General features: G+C 41.1%; 1 protein-coding gene across 1 annotated transcript in view; it reads right to left on the reverse strand.

Moving 5' to 3' along the window:
- The window catches only part of f5 (coagulation factor V), a 119317-nt gene that overhangs the window by 63318 nt on the left and 33817 nt on the right, over positions 1–22182 (reverse strand). The window contains exons 5-9 of the mRNA XM_043700875.2: positions 19686–19841; positions 17171–17392; positions 10212–10371; positions 8933–9122; positions 3916–4018 (exon numbers count right to left, since the gene is read on the reverse strand). Of these exons, the coding sequence (XP_043556810.2) occupies positions 3916–4018; positions 8933–9122; positions 10212–10371; positions 17171–17392; positions 19686–19841 (831 nt within the window). The remainder of the gene's footprint in view (positions 1–3915; positions 4019–8932; positions 9123–10211; positions 10372–17170; positions 17393–19685; positions 19842–22182) is intronic.

Consider the following 22182-nt stretch of genomic DNA (forward strand, 5'->3'; position numbering starts at 1 on the left):
ACTGCAAAGCAAATGCACGCTAAGAAAGTAAGCTAAGAACCATGATATGCAGCTTGTACTGATGCATTATTAGATACTTATTCCTGCATGCAAAGTGACCTGGCAGCAGAATTACACTGAAAGGTATCAGTGCCCTCCAATGTGCAGCAATGAAGTGGAGAGTTTCATTTGAAGTGGTTCAAGGATGGTCAGGTTGTGGTGAAGGTGGTGACTGTCTAATGCTGACCTCCATGGATAAAGTGCAGGCAGACACTATCCATGTACTTGTCTGAGATATTGGGGCATGGAGGTTAGAAAAGTGAGATACCTGTTAAGTACTCTGACTGTGATGCGAGGAATTATTGCCATCTTGTTTCTCTCTACCACATGGGAGTAAAGCAAATTGCACAGCAATGAGGTGAAAACAGCTAATAATGTTAGTACATGCAAATTGGCCTCATGCCAGTCATTCAAACCTTGTATATAAAGATTCTCATTTTTCTAATTTCCCTATGTTTTTCCAACTGGCTCATTTAGGGGCTGAGAAAGTTCCATTGATTGATTCTATACCTACTGAAACTCTATTTGTACCTTTGCACCTTTAGAAATGGAGTCTAAGCCAAAAACTGGTAAGTACAATTGTCCTCTGCACAGGCCCCTCTCAAAAGGTCACAAACAGAAATGATACTCTGCTTATAAATTTGAAAACTTTACAAGTTCCTTTTTTTGCCCTTGGTTAATTCTTGTCTGAATCTCAATATCAATTTCCTTCCCACATTACAACTTGATGTATAGTTTTCATCTAATAATATCTTCACTGCCAAAATGCTTACAAAGTGTATAGCGAGAATAAAACTATTCGCTTTATGATTTTTTATTTATGTTCATCCAAGTGCAAAGCCGTACTATTCTCGAAAGTATCTTTTTGAAAGTTGTGACATGAATCATACCAGTCACTTGTAGAGCATCTTCCAGCTTCTAGAACAAGAGTTAGATTTCCTAATAATTCTATTGCAAAATTTGTAAACTGTCATTCTGGGTTGGAATCGGAGTTCAGTTCCTCGTGATCATCGCCTATAGTATACATTTGCCCTGCACAGTCTTAATGAGAAGGGCCACAACAGCTGATGTTTGACATAGAAAACAAGAACATCTAGCACAGTGGGAGCACTTCTCAGTAGAGGAGTAACAAAGTTTTGCATTGTCATTGTCTGTGTTGTACCTGACCAGGGTTTTCTTGTTGTCAATATATGTCTGAAATGGAAAATCCTTGGCACTTACAATCCTTGGCATAGAATCATAGAGTCACTTAACCCGGAAAGAGACCCTTTGGCCCAACTCGTCCATGCTGACCAGGTTTTCTAAATTGAACTAGTCCCATTTCCCTATATTTCTGTTCTTTATATACTTCCAAACCTGCTATCTCCTTTAACGAAGCGCCATCAGTTTCTTAACAGTGGGACATCATGAGCTGTTACACAGTACTGCCATCATGTACATTGCCATTAGCATGCTACACAAAACTTTCTCCCCTCCAGATGAGGAATTCATAATTCCCATAAGAGACAAAAGCTGAATCCACCTGAAGCCAAAACGTCAACCATATCATAAGGCTAACACACTGCATGCTTGCATCATACTCAGCTCAGAGTGATACTGATGTGCCTGTCAATTCTCTTTTCAGCAGGAAGAGAAATGGAGCATCAGATTTTTTTACATGAGGATCTAACTTAACATCAGCTACTGCTGTGATAGCTGTATCCTTTATTGTGTCATAAATATCACTCTTTAGCTCTTAATTAGGTTCAAAGCAAGGACAGCAATATACTGACACAGATAGCAAATTGATAGTCATCTGGATTGAAGCTAGAAATGAGAGACTAGTTGCACATAAAGGTGTTACTTATTAGACACATGATCAAAACCACACTCTTGCAGATAATTTTCCAACACTATCATACTGTCAGGAAGAATAAAAATGGAACTCTTAGCACAAAGAAAGATAGCAACTTTTGCAATTCAGGCTATTCCAAATACTTCAGAACTAACAGAGTAAATTCTGGTGAGGCCAATTTCAATATCTTACTCCTTTAATACTTTTGGCATGTAGCATGGTGAGTTCCTCATATGACAATAGCAATCTACCAATTAATGGCAGTTTACAGCTTGTAAAATGTCTTGTTGATGGATCAGTTCATCTCATTAATATTCAAATTTTCTTACCAAATACAAGAAAATCAAGTTAATGTTGAGAAAACTTGATATTGAAACCAGGGCAAATACCTGATGAATTCCGCTCACCTCTTGCTCCAAAAGACCTTCATATTGGACACTGGGCATCAACATTTCAGGGCATGCTCTATGGGCACAGGTCACATACATTGGGATACAAGACATGCCATTACCTAAGGCCCCTCATGGCATATCTCCAATTGATGCACTGATGTGCTTCAATGTTACATGTTGGGCTACACTGGCCAACTATCATTGCAATGCTGCAAGGACACAGTATGCTGAGGAAAATGCAGCCATCTCATGGACTGGACCAGACTGCTGGTCTCTTCACTCACTGTGTGAATGCACACTTCTTCTGAGCCTCCTTGGATGCTCATAACCTCCCTGCTTTGCATTTTTTCTCGCACTATGCCACCTCAGCCAGAGATACCAGGCCCATATTACTTCTGCCTTGCCTTGCTGTTTAGTGCAGATACAAAAACAGGAATCTTGTCATGGTGGTCAGCTGGCCTCAGTCAAGTAAAATGGGATAGTCTTTGCTCAGTGGGGTCCCTGCACAATAAATCAAGGGTAGCCTCTTACAGCAGTCCAGGGCCTTGGACACAGTCAGTCAGCCATTCAGAGGAGAGCAAGTGAGGGAAATTTACATACAATAGCGAGAGTGGTAAAGCTTGAACCTTGGTGGGGGGTGGATAGGTAGAAGAGATAGAGAGAATGCGAGATATCAGAAGGATGATGATGGCACTTACACTGGCAGACTGGAGGTGGTCACTGACCTCCTTCTTACATTGCTGTGCATTGTTCCAGATGGCTGAGACTGCTTTAAACAAGGTAGTAACTTCAGACCAGGTTGGCATGTTCTGATATTGAGGTGTCTACTGCTCGTCCGTGGGGAAGAGGGAATTCCATCTCTGCACCACCCTGTCCAGCAAGTCCTCCAGGTCCTTGCCCATAAAGCAGAGTGCCAAGTTCCCCTGATCTTCCATGCCCAGAGAAAATTCAGGTACAATGCTGGCAGCTCTGGACTGAAAATGCTTGACTGGGTGCATGGCAACTTGGACTGAGCCAAAAAAGGTAAGGATCAGCCCCACATTTTCAAGTCCCTGGAGTAGACTTTCAGAATTCAGGGTGAGCCTGCTATCACTGAGTTAAACCAGACACTAAACACATACTTCAATCTTATTTTCAATTTATAAAAAACTATCCTGAGCTTAGTTGAATATCTGAAGGTGAGCTCCATAAAAATTATTTCTCTTACCTATGAAAATAGGTGGCAGTCTTAACTGTTCGGTCTGTACAATTTTTTTACTGTCTTGAATTGTAATATTGTTCAAAACAGAGAGATTTTTAACAATGCTATTTTTCTGAAATTACCCAGGTTCTTTTTAGTCCAATTATTCCCCCGTCCAATCCCCCCCATCTCCCTCTACCCCCTCCTCTCTCTCCCTGCCCCCTACCCTCCACACTGCACCCCAATATTCATCAAATTTTACTCTAAAGGTTAGAATAAATGACTGTGAAAATACCTTTGTTTAAAAATTATTTACAACCCTATTTTAAAGGTCCTTCATAATTAACTAAAGTAGGCAGGCCTCAAATAATGTTATTCATCACGTGGTTCTAAAACAATACACTACAACTTAAAGTGTTTGAGAATATTAACTCCAAGTAATTACGTTCAAATACATAGAGACAATTTACTTGTGGAATCCCCAGGGTAGTCAGCACCTTCATTCTCCTTATCGATTGTTATACCCTGAGGGTAGATGCTGTAGGGACGACTAGCCATATTCTTAAAATAAACCTACAAAAGAGAACAAGGCACAATCAATAAAATAGTTCTTACGGTGCCTTCAAAGCTATGCTGACATCTTATAAAGAGAAGTATATGCTGTTATCAACTGTGTAAAGGTGAAATCTTTAAGTTACTAATCATGTCTCATCTCACTTCATGGAATCTCACTTCATAGAACCAGCCTGACTCAAGATTGGATACAGACAGACTGTAACCTGACACCTTTAAGGCATTGTCTGAGCTGAGATGTCATCTTTTGTAAAAGAACCTTAAGTTATCTTGAGAATGTGACTTAAAAAAAGTTCTGGGATTTACATATTAAAGAACTGAAGCCAGAAAACCTATTCTCAGAAATGAAAGACTTAATCAAAGTTTGTTCAATGTATCATTGGATCACTGTAATCTTTTGCTATAAATTCTGTGTCTTATGGTCCTGCTTCACAACCACCTGATGAAGAAGCAGCACTTCGGAAGCTAGTGCTTCCAAATAAAACTACTGGACTATATCCTGGTGTTGTGTGATTTTTAACTTTGTCCACCCCTGTCCAATACCAGCTTTTCCAATTCATAGAATCTTATTAGCAGAAAGTGACCAAGCAGTGCTGTATTCCTCTATCTGACTCTTAGGGACAGCTTTTCAATGTGTTGCATTCTTCTGATTCCCCCTTATAAAGCTGAAACTTTTTGTTTTTCAAGCAAGGAGAGGAACAAGAGATTGACTTTATTGAAGTACTGTCATTCTATTGAACCCTCATAGCCATTAGCCAATGTTTCAGCCCAAGTACTTTAGAGGGTGGCACAGAGATGAGAACTACACTTGGTAAATCACTGGGCAGAATTATTTGGCAGCCAGGCTAAGGGGAAAGGGAGATCTCAGCTCACTGAGGGATGAGGTTTCACACAGGTCCTGTTTTTGAGTACCCAAGGGTGTAAACAGGAAAGAACTGATGGGTGTGTAAACACAGAAATGCTCGGTACATTGACAGGCCTATCACAGGGTCCATTGTCACTATCAGGGAGCATGGAGGATTGTGAGAGGAAACTGGAGCACCCGGAAGAAACCCACGCAGACATGAGGAGAATGTGCAGACTCCACACAGACAATGGCTCGAGGCTGGAATCAAACCTGTGTCCCTGTGAGGCATGAGTGCTACCATTGAGCCACTACGCTGTTGTTTTGTCTTCTTTCTCACACAGAAAGGAGAAGATAGGCTGCCTTTGAATTGTTCTGGCTCCACTGCTCCCACCAATGTAATAAACTGTAACTCTACAAATCGGAGGGCTATCAGCAGGCAGTGTTTCCTTCACTGAAAAACTTCTAATGCCGTCTGACTCAATAATGTTTCAATCTCAATGTAGAGCTTAAAAATATGCAATACTTGATTTTTCCCAGTTACAAAACACTTTCAGGTATATCACAGTATCTGACTTCCATTCCAGTTTATCATCCGAAAAGGAAAAATATACAGCCCTTTCAATGCACGTACAGCAAGTCTGTAGGTAGATGGATGTGCAAGTTGCCTCCTTTACTTTTGGAGGTACTTACCAAATCAGTGATGGCAAGAGCAATGCCCTCATGACAAGGGCTGTGGAGGGTGTTACATATACACCAAGGAATACTGGAGAGTTACTTCAGAGTAGTCAAAGCAATTGAACATTTGTTTTGGCATTTCAGTTTTCTCTCATGGCAGCATAGCTTTCAGCATACGAGTGCTAGCCAACTGTGTTTTAACGGTGGCTAAATTTGCTGATGGCACAAAGATAGGGAGGAAAATGAGTTATGAAGAGGACATAAAGGCAGAGGATATAGATAGGTTAAGTGAGTGGGCAAAGACCCAGCAATGGAGTACAATGCAGGAAAATATGAAATTGCCCATTTTGACAGAAATAAAAAGTATTATATTATTTAAACAGCGAGAGGTTGCAGAGGTCTGAGATGCAAAGAGATCTGAGTGTTCTAGTCCATGAATTGCAGAAGGTTAATGTGCAGGTACAGCAAGTAGTCAGGAAAGTTAACAGAATATTATGCTTTATTGTGAGAGGAATTGAATGCAAAATTCAGAAGGTTATGCTTCAGTTGTACAAGGCCATATCTGGAGTAGTGTGTACAGTAAAGGTCACTGTACATAGTGAAGGATAATTATGCACTGGTAGCAGTTCAGAGAAGGTTGATGAAATTAATACCTGGATTGGGAGGCCTTATGAGGAAAGGCTAGGCAGGCTAAAAACCTGTATCCTCTGGGGTTTAGAAAAGTCAGAGGTTGCTCAATTGAAACATATAAGATTCTGAGGAGACATGACTAGGTGGTTATAGAAAAGATGCTTTCTCTCTTGGGGTCATAGATCAAAAACGAAGGGTCATATATTTAAGACGGAGATGAGGAAGCATTGTTTTCTTTCAGAATCTTTGGAATTCCCTTCGTCAAAAGGCAGTGGATGCAGAGTCTTTAAATATTCTTAAGGCAGAGGTAGATAGATTCTTGGCTACTGAAAAGATGAAAGATTATCAGGGATATGCAGGAATATGGACCTGAAGTTGAAATTAAATGAGTCACGATCTTACTGAATGGTTGAGCAGGCTTCGAGATCCTGCTCCTGTACTTTATTCGTATGTTTGAATGTGAAGGTAAGGCATAAATCAGCTCAGGTCATTGAGCAGTCAGCTTTGTTTTAAGGGAGCAGCTTAAAGATTGCTGGAACAGCAGAATGGTGCAGCATAAATTAACTTTAATTGCTGCTAGGATAGCAGGCATTCACTAGAATGATGTGCTGAATACAGTCATACTCAACTGTAGTCAGTTACAGTACATCTTCCAATTGAAATGTGCCAGCTGTAAGCCCTATGTGTGCAGTCAAACCTATACTATGGTGAAATTACTATTCTGACAGGGTGAGCGCTTCTCCTGCTTCTCTCTAGTCATCAGAAGACAATGAAGCTCCACAGTCACCCGCCAGATGATGGAGGATGAACTCTGAGGAGTTTGCAACGTTGCCGATTTCAGCCTGATAAAATCCACTGTAGACAGGCAGGAGGCTGGAAGAACACAGCAAGTCAGGCGACATTTCAGGTGTAACCATTCTTCAGGACTGGGGGTGGGTGTAGGGAGAGCTGCAGATAAAGGGGGTGGCGGGAGCAGGGTGGTGAAATGGGGATAAGTGAAGACAGGTAGAGGGTATGGCCTGGTTGCTCAATGGGAGGAGTGAATCCAGTTGGTGACAGGGAGGAGTGGAAGGGAGGGGGAGGGACTGGGAAGGGAGTTGGGAGATGGGAAGGGAGGCAAAAAGATCCAGAATTATGGTCACTAGCAGTGCGATCCTTGCCCTGCTTTCAGGCTGCTGGTCTACATCTGTGAAATGACACAGCTCTGTGACCACCTCCTTGCTGAATTGGATACTGCTCTGGTTTAAGTGCAGGAAGAAGTACTTCCAGTGTCATTGGCAGGGCCACTATTTAATGCCCATCCCTCATTTTCCTAATGGTGAGTAGTCTTCTTGAGCTATGGCATTCAATGTTGTATTGGTACACCAACAATACAGCTGGGGGGGGGGGGGGGGGGGGGGGGGGGAGTTCCATGATTTGGAACCGCAACTGTGTAGGAACAATAATATCATTCCAAGTCAGGATGGCGTATGGCTTAGAGGGGAACTTGTAGGTGCTGATAGATATGGCTTCCCTGTTTACAGCCCTTCCCATTTCTCCCTTTGCAAACAGCTCACTTTTGCTGACTCTGAAATAGTTCTATCTGAACCTGCAGTCCAAGTGGAATTAGGATTGTTGCCCTATGACTTGGAGCAAATGGAACACTCAGAATATATGCTGCAGCTACCAAACATTCAGCACCACTCCTTGAAGTCGTAATCAACTTGTATGATTCCTGTGCAAATACACTCCACAAAGTCAGCAAGGGCCAATGGAATGTACCAACAACTAACCTGAAAGTTGATTAACGAGCCCTTTAGGCAGCAAAGGTAGCAGCCCTCATGCTGTTCAATGCATGTGCTGCTGAGTGCTCTTAAAACAAGGCATTAACTAAAGTAGTGAAGACAAAAACAACACGCCAGGCATCAAACCAGCATCCCACACTGAATAACACACCACGTCTACTCCACAGACTTCAGGAACATCCATATCCCTTTCTCGTGAACAAGATGGTTTTCTGGAAAAGCCACACCAGAAGTGGGCTGGATTGATGCTATTAGTTTAACAAAATAAAGCAGCATCCTGAGTATCAAAACGTTAATAGATTGGAGTTAGATTTGCAGCCAATAGCTTTGAGTTATTTCAGTACACAATGCTGTTTTTTATTTTCATTGGATGTACAAAAACAAGGTGAAAATGGGAGAGACAGAAAGGAAAAGAAAAATGAAAAAGGAGAAAAGCAAAGGCAAGTGAGAACTTTATATCTGTCAACTAAACAAATGGAGCAGAAGACTGATTCTCTTGGTTGTGTATGTATCTCCTAAAATGATACAGTTTCATGGGGAACCCTGGAGTGCCTGGTCACCTAGGATATATTTTATTTTTGAAGGCTCCATTTCCAGAAACAATACAAACATACTTTACACAAGAGGCAATCCTTATTAATACCCAAGGCAATATGGGCAGCACGGTGTCTCAGTGGTTAGCACTGCTGCCTCACAGCACCAGAGTCCCAGGTTCAATTCCAGCATCTGCGTGGCGTTTGCACATTCTCCCCATGTCTGCATGGGTTTCCTCCCACAGTCCAAAGATGTGTAGGCCAGGTGAATTGGCCATGCTAAATTGCCCATAGTGTTAGGTGCATTAGTCCGAGGGAAATGGGTCTGGGTGGGTTACTCCTCAGAGGGTCGGTGTAGACTGGTTGGGTCGAAGGGCCTGTTTCCACACTGTAGGGAATCTAATCTAATTAATTAAAACTGGTTACGTTTATTAACATTTCATACCTGAATTTTATCACCAACTTGAGTTCTTATAACAGGAGACCCGATTCCATTTTGTAAAATAGAAATTGGTTCTTCTTTTGGTTCTTTACGTTCAGTGAAAGTTTTATCTGTGTATTCTACGTAAATTGCCTTTTTATATATTTTGCCAATACGGTTTGGTCCCGAATCCAAATATGTGGCTTTAAAATCACTGAGGGCAATAAAAGTAGAATTAAAGACAGAAATAACCCATGGAAAAGAGAATTTTAGATCATAATGTTTAGACTGATAACTATTGCCTCTCCAGGTGATTTCCTATGTTCAACTGAGCTGTATATTTTAAGGCTATAATATGATGTAACCCAGTTGCTATTAAAATTCATTTCTACTTAGTTGTGTGAATTTAGTCCCTTCCAACAGTTAGTGAAGTAGTATTTGTTCTGCATTTTGTGGAAGAGTTTATGCTTCTACTTCCTTTATCTTGAAGAGATCAATTTCATGACCAACTAATTAAAAAGATAACAAAATTTAAAAATAACAGAATTGTTGAAAACAGCAATTAAGACACAAGTGCATCCTCGCTGAGGCGAGACCGTCCCTTCTTGTCTTGCTGTCCCAAGCTCCATTTCCATTTCCCCTTCCTTGCCTCCTCTGTTCATACTGTCAGCATGTTACCATCTCTTGCTTTTCCTTCCGATTGCTGACTTCCTCTCTGTCTCAGCATTCTCCTTTCCCTCTGGTTCTTCCATCCTTAGGGCTTTCCTTCTCCTCTCACTTCACTCTTCACCCTATCCATAATCTCCCACTCGATTTCCACCCTTTCTTTCGCTTTCTCTGAGCTGATGCCTTTCCCCAAACTATCGTTCTATTTTCTCCTTGTCTTCCAATTCTTGTGTGACCTACAAAGTTCCCGTGGGTTTGATTTTCTTTGCGCAATGCCATGGGAGACTGAACAATTTCTTCCACTTTATTGCTGAACATGTGTACACCCCATAAGTACCAAAAACATGCTTTAAGGTTTCAAGCAACAGATGAGCTGAGACAGCGGTGAAGATAGACATGTACAGAGATGTATGGAAGGAATATCTTTATGCTTCCTCTATACAGATCAAAAAGCTGCGAGTGAGAAGAAGAATATTTTCATAGTCTTTCTCCACTCTTGCTAAACATGTAGAGGTGAAGGAAAAAACACACGAATATGCAAAATGTTAAGGAAACCTCACCATTAACTTACAGAAAAAAAAATACAGCTATAAACCATTTCATTTGGATTGACTTTTTAAAGACTAAACTAAGCTACCTGTCCATGTAGGTTTGAATCTCAGGAGCATAATCCCACAAAACTTCTTCAGCTGCAATATAATACTTGCGATAGTTTGTTCGCAGAATACTTGGTTTGTATGTTTGCGGCGACTCCTTAGACTTGCATTCTTCTATGTTGAGGTAGCCATACAGTCCAGCTATTTCATGTCAGATGACAAGAAGACAAGCTTATTAATGCAATTATCATATTTGTAACAAACTAATTTAAGCATTTATGGCAGAAATCATTTTGTCTGATGAGAGTAACCCCAGCACTGATCTTGCATTGCGTCAAGTACACTATTTGTCATCTGAACATAAAGTGGCAATGATGTGGGTGTCAGAACAAAGACTAAGGTTTATTTCATCATGTTGCCATCTCAACTGAATGTGTGCCAGTCTTTGAATTAAGACCCTGCCTCATTTCTTCAGTTTATAAATATCCCAAAGGCATTTTGCCTGCTAGTAATATTCCCATGTACCAATAAATATATGCATGGAGATTCATAAATAAATGAGCATAAATATCCCTTGGCATTGTTTATGCTGGACAAAGTGAGGACTACAAAAGCTGGAGATCGGAGTCAAAACGTGTGGTGCTGAAAAAGCACAGCTGGTCAGGCAGCATTCAGGGAGCAGGAGAATTGATGTTTCAAGGAATCCTGATGAAGAGCTTATGCTCGAAATGTCGATTCTTCTGCTCCTCAGATGCTGCCTGACCGGCTGTGATTTTTCAGCACCACACGTTTTGACATTGCTTATGTTGGCACGGACAAAATGCTGTTTTGTCATATTTAATATAGCTTACATTCTGAAGGCAACTGCTTCTGTCACATTTCATTTTTGTCTCAATATTAAGCAGATATTTTCAGCTTTGAATTCAATGATTACATCCTCCTTTTGCATGGAAATCCTGATTATTATTAAATGTTAATTTATTTATGCAGTTAGTTTGATCTCTTTGATAATGAGAATGAAAAAGCAGAAGATTTTTCACAGGCATAGAACTGAAATGCTGATGTTCAGAGTACTTGTACATGGAATACAAAGTTATCATGTCGCAGATCAAGCAATTAGGAAAGCAAATGGTATGTTGGTCTTTACAGCAATTGGGATAGAAGTACAAGAATAAAGATACCTTGCTCCAATGATATAGGGTCTTTTTTGAAGAATGCTGGCAAAGTCATATTGGACTCAAAACGTTAACTCTTTTTCAGCCTCTACAGATGCTGTCAGACCTGCTGAGTTTCTCAAAAAGTATTTGTCTTTATTTAAAAAGTTGTGGTGATTGCAAGAGGTTTTTAAAATTTCATTCATGGATGTGGGTGACATGAGCTGGGTCAGCATTTATTAGCCATCCCTAGTTGCCTTTGCGAAGGCAGTGGTCAGCTGCCTCCTGAACCACTGAAGTCCATGTGCTGTAGGTAGACCTTAATGAAAGAGCTCCATGTTTTGACTCAGTGACAGTGAATGAATGACTACATAGTTATAGGTCTGGTTGGTGAGTGGCTTGGAAGGGAACTTGCAGGTCATGCACCTGTTGCCTTTTTTGAAGGCAACCCTATCCCATTGTAGTAAGGTATCTTTATTCTTGTACTCTAATCCCATTGCTATAAAGAACCACATTCCATCTGCTTTCCGAATTGCTTGTTCTGCTGCATGATAACTTTCTATGTTTCATGTTTAGTATCTGTAAACATCAACACTTGAGTTCTATGCCTACTAAAACTATTCTGCTTCTAGATGGCAGTGGCCATGGATTTGGAAGGTGCAGTCTAAGGAGACTTGACAAATTCCTGCATTTTGCAGGCAGTATACACTGCTGCTACGTCAGTGGTGGAGGGAGTGAATGTTTGTGGAGGTGATGCCAAGCAACAGGTTGCTTTGTCCTGGATGGTGTCAAGCTTCTTGAATGTGGTTGGCACGGCAGTCATTAAAGCGAAAGGGGAGTATGCCATCTCACTCCTGACTTGTGCCTTATAGATGACAGACAGGCTTTGGGGAGTCAGGTGGTGAGTTGTGTGGTGCAGCATTCCAAGAATCTGCACTGCTCTTCTAGTCATTGTATTTATATGGCTATTCCAGTTGAGTTTCTGGTCAATAGTAATCACCATGGCGGTGAGAGTGGGGAATTCACTGATGGCAATGCCATTTAATGTCAAGAGACAATGGCTTGATTCTCTCTTGTTGGGGATGGTCATTGCCTGACATTTTTGTCTTCCCCTGCCACTGGAAGAAGTGCAAAACCTGTGCCCACACTTCCCGCTTCACCTCCATCCAAGGTCCCAAAGGATCCTTCCACATCCGAGAGAAATTTACCTGTGCCTCCACACACATCTTTTACTGTATCCATGGCACCTGATGTGGTCTCTTCTACATTGGGAAGACAGGACGTCAATTTGTGGATCATTTCAGAGAACATCCCTGGGACACTTGCACTAACCAACCCCACCGCCCTGTGGCTGAACACTAACCCCTCCCACCCACTCCACCAAGGACATGCATGTCCTGGGCCTCCTCCATTGCCAAACCCCAACCATGCGATGCCTGGGGAAGAACGCCTCAATGTCCGCCTTGGGACCCTCTAACTACATGGAATTAATGTGGATTTCACCCGTCTCCCCACTTCCCCTCTCCCCCCTTATCCCAGTCCCAACCTTCCAGCTTGGCACCACCCCCTTGAACGGTCCTACCTATCCGCCACCTTCATCTACCTATCACTTTCCTAGCTACCATGCCCCCAGACCAATCCCCCTTCGATTTATTTCTAACCCCCTTGGTCCTCAAGCCTCATTCCTGATGAAGGCTCTGCAACATTGATTCTCCTGCTCCTCTGCTGCTGCCTGACCGGCTGTGCTTTTCCAGCACCACACTCTTCGACTCTGATCTCCAGCATCCGCTGTCCTCACTTTCCCGATTTTTGTGGCAACGTTACATGCCACTTGTCAGCCCAAACCTATTGTCCAGTTCCTGTTGCATTTGGACATGGACTGCTTCAGTACCTGAGGAGTTATGAATGGTGCTGAATGTTGTTCAATCATTGATGAAGATCTTCAGTAGTAAGACCAAGGCTTTTCTGGTTTATAATTTGGAGATGCCGGTGTTGGACTGGGATGTACAAAGTTAAAAATCACACAACACCAGGTTATAGTCCAACAGGTTTAATTGGAAGCACACTAGCTTTCAGAGCTTTCAGAGCGATGCTCCTTCGTCAGGAAGGAGCTCTGAAAGCGACGCTCCGAAAGCTAGTGTGCTTCCAATTAAACCTGTTGGGCTATAACCTGGTGTTGTGTGATTTTTAACTTTCTGTTTTATGTTAGTGACTTGACTCGCATTCAACTTTGAAATTCACAGAGGAAATGAAATTGTTACTTCCTTCCAGACTCAACACTGAGTGTAAAGTGCCTAATTGACAAATGGGGTGCTATTCCTTGTGCTCACATTGAGATTCACTGGATCCGTGAAGTAGACCAAAGACAGAAATATTAGTATGAGAGCAAGGTGGAGAATTAAAATGACAAGCCTGTGGAAGCTGTAGTACAGTGAGGAGGTGAACAAGAATCAATGTGTGATAGGAAGCTGTAGAAAATATATACAGAACTGTGCAACAGAAAGTAGATGCAGTGATCATAAGAAGGTAGAACTTCAAATCTGCTTTGAGAATGAGCAACCTGGGTTCACAACTTAAATCAAGGCAATTACAGAGTAATGAAGGAAAACTTGTCTAAAGCAAACTGGGAAACAGGCTGAGGGGGAAGTTCAGTGGATCAGCAGTGGCAGACATTTCATAAAAGGGTTATTTAGTTCAAAAAGGACTTGATGAAAAAGATGAATCAGCTGTGGTTAACAAAGGCAATCAAGGAGAGTATCTAAATATAAAACAAATGGATACAAAGCAGCAAAAACTAGTGGTAGGTCACATGATTGGGATTTTTCTTAAGCATCGCCAGTGGATTACTAACAATCAAATAAAGTGGGAGAAAACTGCTCACAAAAGTAAATTGGCAAGAAATATAAATACAAATAGCAAGAACTTCTATGGGTATATGAAAAAAAAGAGAGAAGCTAAAGTAGATGTGGGTCCCTTAGATGAAGAAATAATAATGGGGAACAGAGAAATGGCTGACAATCCAAACCAATATTTTGCATTGGCCTTCTGGTGGAGGACACTGTGAACATCCAAACATAACAGATAAACAAGAAGCTCATTGAGGGAAAGAAATTCTAACAGTCTCTATCATGAGAAACAAAATGTTTGACAAACTAATGGGATTAAAGGCAGACACGTTGCCAAGACCTAATGGCCTGCACTGAAGGGTTTTAAAGGAAGTGGATTCAGAGATAGTGGAGGTACTGGTCAAAATATCTCAGGATTCGCTGGATTTTGAGAGGGTTCCAGTGGGTTGGAAAACCACTAAAAATGACAGTTCTGATCAAGAAGGGAGGGAGACAGAATGCAGTAATCTTATAGGCCAGTAAGCCTAACATTTGTCATTTGGAAAGTGCGAGAGCCCATTATTAAGGAAGAAACCACAGAATATTTAGGAAAGCTTAACATAATCAGAGCCAACATAGTTTTATGAAAGAAAAATCATGTTTTACAAATTTGCTAGAGTTCTTTGAAGATATAACAAGCAGAGTTGATAAAGGAGAACTAGTAGGTGTGGAGCATTTGAATGTCTAGGAACCTAACTTCAGTCAAAGTAGATAAGGGGACATCGAGGAGAAAGGCAGACAGTCAGTGCAGGACTGACGGTGTTGTACTTAAAAGTGCGCCATATTCGAAACAAGTACAGATTGAAATTGACTGGTATAATATTGTGGGTATCACAGAGACATCCGTGCAAGGTGGAAACTAAATATTTAAGGATATGCATCCTATTGAAATGACAGGCTATTGGACAGAGGGGCCAGAGTTGACTTGTTAGTAAGAAATGAAATTAAGTCAATAGCAAGAAGGGATATAGAGTCGAAAGGCGTAGAATCTGTTTGGATAGAGTTGAGGAACTGTAAAAGAGAAAAGATCCTGTTGGGAGCTATGTAAAGGGCTCCTAGTGGTAGTCAGGATTATTCTTGTAAACCTCCTCTGGACCCTTTCCAAGACCAGTACATGCTTTCTTAGAAAATGTGAAAAGACGAGAGAAGAAAATAAATCAGGAGTTAGAAAGTCCTGTAAGAAAGGCACTACTACAATAATCATGAGGGTCTTCAATATGCAGATGGACTGGGAGAACCAGGTCAGTCGTAGATCCCAAGGAAAGGAATTAGTAGAATATTTACAAGATGTTTTATTTGCAGCAGCTTGTTGTGGAGCCTATTAGGGAACAGACAGTTCTGGATTTGGTGATGTGTAATGCAGCAGATTTAACGAGGGAGTCATGATTTGGAGGAACTGGTCTTGGACTGGGGTGGACAAAGTTAAAAATCACACAACACCAGATTATAGTCCAACAGATTCATTTGTAAGCACTAGCTTTTGAAACGCTGCCTTGTCACAAGGTGGATGTGGAGCAGGACCATGAGACACAGAATTTATTATGGTCCTGCCTCACAACCACCTGATGAGGAGGTAGCGGTTTGAAAGTTAGTGCTTCAAAATAAACCTGTTGGACTATAACCCGGTGTGTGATTTTTAACTTTAATAAGGGAGCTTAAAGTGAAAGAACCTCCAGGGGCCAGTGATCTCCTTATGAAAGAATACACCCTGCACTTGGGAGGGAGAGCTTCAGAAATCTGAAATACAAAGTGACTTAGGAGAAAGTGAGGACTGCAAATCATATTTGAGAGCGTGTTGCTGGAAAAGCACAGCCGGTCAGGCAGCATCCAAGGAGCAGAAGAATCGAGATTTCAGGCATAAGCCATTCATCAGGAATGAATGAAGGACTTATTCCTGAAACTTCGATTCTCCTGCTCCTCGGAAGCTGCCTGACCTGCTGTGCATTTCCAGCAACACACTCTCGAAAGGGACTTAGGAGTCCTAGTTTAGGATTAAGTTTAATATGTAGGTTCAGTTGGCAGTTAGGAAAGCAAATGCAATGTTAGCATTCATCTCGATATGGTTATAATACAAGAGCAGAGACGTTGAGGCGGTGTAAGGCTCTGCTCAGGCCGCATTTGAAATATTGTGAGCAGTTTGGTTTTCAAAGGGAAGTTGTGCTGGCCTTGGCAGGGGTCCAGAGGAGGTTTACAAGAATGATCCTGGGAATGAAGACCTTGTGATATGAGTTTAAAATCACACAACACCAGGTTATAGTCCAACAGGTTTAATTGGAAACACACTAGCTTTTGGAGCGACGTTCCTTCAATACTCAATGGAGTTTAGAAGAATGAGGGGGGTGGGGGTGCGCTGTCATCAAAGACCAAGTTAGGAGAGGCTAGGATGTGAGGGCACAGCCTCAGAATGAAGGGATGATCCTTTAGAGCTGAGATGACGAGGAATCTCTTCAGCCAGAGGATGGTGACTCTGTGGAATTCATTGCTGCTGAGGGCTGTGGAGATGAAGTCATTAAATGTTTTTAAGACAGAGAAAGATAGGTTATTGGTTAGTAAAGGGATCAAGGGTTATTGGTATAAGGCAAGAGAGTGTGGTTGAGAAATATATGAGCTATGATTATATGACAAAGCAGACTCAGTACACCAAATGTCTAATTCTGCTCCAGTATCTCAATGCTGAAGGACAGCATGAAAAATCAAAGGAACTTTGAGAAATCTATGGATGAGATGTTTTAGCTGCACATAGACCTCCTAACCTTGGAACCAATTACAATTTCATAAAGCACTTGCTATCTTTCTCTAAACTCTTACCTATCGTACACTTGAATTAAGATTAGAAAAATTAGGAAGTGGTTAATTACCTAATTTAGTAATATGTCACTATCATGAACATAACTCCTTTCACAAAGCATTATTTCAATAAAAAATATCATTCAAAACTTGAATATTTCATTTTTTATTTACCCATGCGATGATGTTGCACTTGAGAAGAGAGCAGCCATTTTCCAACTTGAGTAGGAGACATCTGAGCTGTGACAGATGAGCCTGGTGTCAGGCCAATAGATGACACTCTGTGATTATTCTGCAATAGGACTTGACCATTGAAATGAATAGAGAAGATTTCAGGATCCAAGCTCATTCCAATTAAATGCCATGTAATGGCATCATGAGTACATACATTAAGTTCTGTAATAGAAACAATATAGAGAATAAATATCTCCCCCAACTAATTGCACTACTAAAATATCACAATATTTAGCAATCCTTTGACACTTTAATTTTTAACCTATTCTTTCAAGAGATATAAAACCTTCCTAGAAATGTGATAGTCTCTCTCAATGTGAGATTTTGTTTAGGACATCTAATGTTCAGGACTGAAACATATTTTTGTCAGACATTGCCTTTCTACCAAAATTTACAATAATAGTAAGCGTAAACTGTCATTTGCAATACCAATGAGCCCTGTTTAGAATCCAAGGAATTGGTCATCTCAAAGCTAAGCCTGTCAAGTGACGATGGAAAGCTTTGTTCACACTTGCACAGATACATGTCAGCGATACTGGGAGAAATCTTGTGGCAAGAGCAACTAATTTATGAGCTGGGGAAAAAAAGGCTGTTGTTAGCCTTCCTGGTAAAGATCCTTATGACAAGATGGCTCCTTGCTTCTAGGAACACTGCCTTTTCAACCAACAGGTTGAGTAACCAGAGGAGAGGCTTGAACTTCAATAACAGTTATCCAACATCCAACTTGTAACGCTGGAGACAGGCACAATTCTCAGAGAAAAATAGTTGACTTCAAAACGTGGAGGGTCCATTAACTCTATATTTACTAATAACCTGTGGGAGAAAAATGATTATAGACTGCTGAACAAACATCATTATAATTCCAGGAATTCATGAGTAACCATTGATAATAAGAACCTTGCTGGGGAAGATGGAAGGCCAAAGTGTTATAGAAGTGGAGCACTGTGACTTCACAGTGAAAACCCTAACTTCCATCATTATCCACAAAGTTCCTCCATTTCTCCATGCCACCTTTGAAAATCTTTGGTTATAGATTCATGAGAGAAATGTACAGTGGTTTGTTGGAATATTAAATGGCTCCATAACTTTCACACAGAGGGTGGTGAGTGTCTGGAACAGGCTGTCAGAGGTAGTGGTGGAGGCGAGTACAATTTTGTCATTTAAGAAACATTTGGACAGTACATGGATGGGATAGGTAGGGAGGGATATGGGCCAAATGCAGGCAATTGGGGCCAGATTACTTGCCAAACCTGAATGGCATGGACAAGTTTCCATGCTACAAACCTCTACAATTACTTTCTGCGAAATAAAAAAATTTGTTATCATTCAAAGTTACAAAACAACATGCGTAAACTGTCCGTGGCTGGTTAGTTCAATCTGTATATATAAGTATGAACGAGGTTGGTTGAGGGAGTAAGAACCATCTTGAACTTGCTGTTGTTCTGAAAAGCCTGCCAGGTGCAAAATAGTGAGAGCATTAAGGTTAAATACTTGGATAAAGAATATAGGACTCTAAATGTTAACTGTTTTTTTCTCTCTCCACAGATCTGCTGAGTTTCTACAGTACTTTCTGTTTTTTTATTTAAGAAGTTAATTTGCAATTGTTTTGCCTCCTTTTCATTCCTTCCCCCCATCAATTTTCTCTCCAACTCTATTGGACAAATGCATTGACTGCTACAATTCTTCTACTTGTTAGAGATTTTCCTGTGCCTGCCCCAGATATTCTCCATCTTGTAACCCAAGATGGGTGAAATTGGTGTTTGATGATTTAATGAGGCACCTTCCATAAATTGCTGATAACAAATGGTAGGTATTTCATTTCTTTCTTCTGGTTTTCATTTTCTATCAAGAAACACATTTTCTCAGCACACTGAGATCAGTTAAAATGCCTCAAATTCTGCCTAGCTAAGCTAGCACAACTCGGAAATTTGGGAATTTGTTTGCCTGTATATCACATAACCATCTGGAATTTCCTTTGTGAACACTTCCCTCCTCTGATCTCTTGCTACGACATTACTGCACGACTGAACAGAAACACATAAATGACCGTTTACTCAACATCTGAGGGTTCTGCTAATCTTTGATGATACTGTGGTATTAGGACAAGAGAACCCCCACAGAAGTTTTGTATTTATCCACAAAGATATTAGATGCAAATCTATTGTTGGTTGCCAAATGCAAGTTAAGCTGTCCTTTCACCCCTGGACTTAGTATAGTTCAAAGTTAAGTATATCAATGACTTACTGTTGGTAGCCCAACAGTTTGCCCTCTGAAATATTGAAAAGACTGGCTGCCAGATCGCAGACAGGCTACCAAATCGTGATTAAATTGGTACTGGAGCTGCATTTAGACTATTGCAGTCATTTCAGCTAAAGTTCTACATTTGTAATGAATTTGAAATCTGTTACGGCTGCAATTATCTGTCAGCATACAGTAATCTCTTTGCAGTATGTACCTGGTAAGGTGCCATTTGTAAATCCATTGATGGAGTACATTTTGATTGGAGCCTTTTCTGTGTACGCATACCAGCTCTTACTTTCATCAAATATTGAAAATAATAAAACAAATTCTTCTCTAAAATCATTTTGCTTTCCATTCTTTCTCAAACTACCTAAAGAGAGAAGGAACAACACTGTTATTGTGATTGATGAAATATAGAACATAGAACAGAACAGCACAGTAAAAGCCCTTCGGCCCTTGATGTTGTGCCGACCTTTTATCCTACTCTAAGATCAGACTAATCTACATCCCCTTTATTGTACTATCTTCCATGTGCCTACCCAAGAATTACTGAAATGTGTCTAACATATCTGACTCAACCACCACTGCTGGCAGTGCATTCCATGCACCCACCACTCTCTATCTAAAGAACCGACCTCTGACAATAGAGTCATAGAGATGTATAGCACAGAAACAGCCCCTACGGTTCAACCCGCCCATACCGACCAAATATCTCAATCCCACCTGACAGCACTCGGCCCACATCCCTCCAACCCCTTCCTATTCATATACTCATCCAGATGCCTTTTAAATGTTGCAATTGTACCAGCCTCCACCACTCTCTCTGGCAGCTCATTAGATACATGCACCACCCTCTGCGTGAAATGCCTCAAATTCTGCCTAGCTAAATTAGCATAACTCAGGAATTAAATTTGGGAATGTTTTCATCTGCATATCACATAACCATCTGGAATTTCTTTTATCTCCTCTGATCTCTTGCTATGACCTTACTGTAGGACTGACAGAGACACATAAATGACCACTTACTCAACACCTGAGGGTTCTGCTAATCTTCTGATATATTGTGGCATTAAGACAAGAGAACCCCCACAGAGGTTTTGTATTTATCCACAAAGATATCAGATGCAAATCTACTGTTGGTTGCCAAATACAAGCTAAACTCTCCTTTCACCTCTGGACTTAGTATAGTTCAAAGTTAGGTGAATCAATGGTGGCCCTACAGTTTGCCCTCTCAAACTTTGAAAAGACTGGCTGCCACAACTCCCCTAAACCTTCCTCAAATCACCTTACAATTATGCCCCCTCATGATTGACATTTCTGCCATGGGAGAAAGTCTCTGGTTATCCACTCTATCTATGCCTCTCATTATCTTGTACACATCTATCAAGCCACCTCTCAACCTTCTTCACTTCAATGAGAAAAGCCCTAGCTCCCTCGAACTTTCTTCATAAGACATGCCCTCCAATCTAGGCAGCATCCTGGTAAATCTCCTCTGCACCCTCTCTAAAGCTTCTACGTCTTTCCTATAATAAGGCGACCAGAATTGAACACAATATTCCAACTGTGGGCTAACCAGGGCTCGATAGAGCTGCAGCATATAGCTCTAAAACTCAATCCCCCTGCTAATGAAAGCCAACACACGATATGCCTTCTTAACAAACCTATCAATTTGGGTGGCAACTTTGAGGGATCTATGGACATCCTCCACACTATCAAGAATCCTGCCTTTAATCCTGTATTTTGTATACAAATTCAACTTTCCAAAGTAAATCACTTCACACCTTTCCAGGTTAAACTCCATCTGCCACTTCTCAGCCCAGCTCTGCATAATGTCAATGTCCTGTTGCAATCTACAACAGCCCTCCACACTATCCACAACTTCACCAACTTTCATATCATTGGCAAAGTTACTAACTCACCCTTATACTTCCTCATCTAAGTCATTTATAAAATTCACAAAGAGCAGTGGTCCCAGAACTGATCCCTGTGGAACACCACTTAAGCATACTGGGCAATCCAAGCTCCAGGTTGAATAATTTCCAAGCTCCAGGTTGAATAATTTCCATCGACCACCACCCTCGGTCTTCTATGAGTCAGCCAATTCTGTATCCAGACAGTCAAATTCCCTGTATCCCATGCCTCCTTACTTTCTGAATGAGCCTACCATGGGGAACCTTTTCAAACACCTTGCTAAAATCCATGTACACCACATCCATTGCTCTACCTTCATCAATGTATTTTGTCATATTCTCAAAGAATTTAATAAGGTTTGTGAGGCATGACCTGCCCCTCACAAAGCCATGCTGACTATTTCTAATCAAACTATGGCTTTCCAAGTAATCATAAATCCTGTCTCTTCGAATTCTCTCCAATACTTTGCCCACCGTAGACGTGAGACTAACTGGTCTGTAATTCCCAGGATTATCCCTATTACCTTTCTTGAACAAGGGAATAACATTTGCCACCCTCTAATCATCTGGCACTTCTCCAATGGCTAGTGAGGACACAATAATCATCGCCAAAGGTGTAGCAATTTCTTCCCTCCCTTCCTGTAGTAATCTAGGGTATATCCTGTCTGGCCCAGAGGATTTATCTATCCTTATGTCTTCAAAATTTTCAGCACATCCTCCTTCTTAACATCAACCTGTTTGAGTGTATTAGTCTTTTTCACGCTGTCCTCAGAAATGACAAGGTCCCTCTCAGTAGTGAAT

This window comes from Chiloscyllium plagiosum, unplaced genomic scaffold, assembly GCF_037043375.1.
Source record: "Chiloscyllium plagiosum isolate Xiang-an unplaced genomic scaffold, Cpla_swu_hap1 HiC_scaffold_12, whole genome shotgun sequence".
NCBI lineage: Eukaryota > Metazoa > Chordata > Chondrichthyes > Orectolobiformes > Hemiscylliidae > Chiloscyllium > Chiloscyllium plagiosum.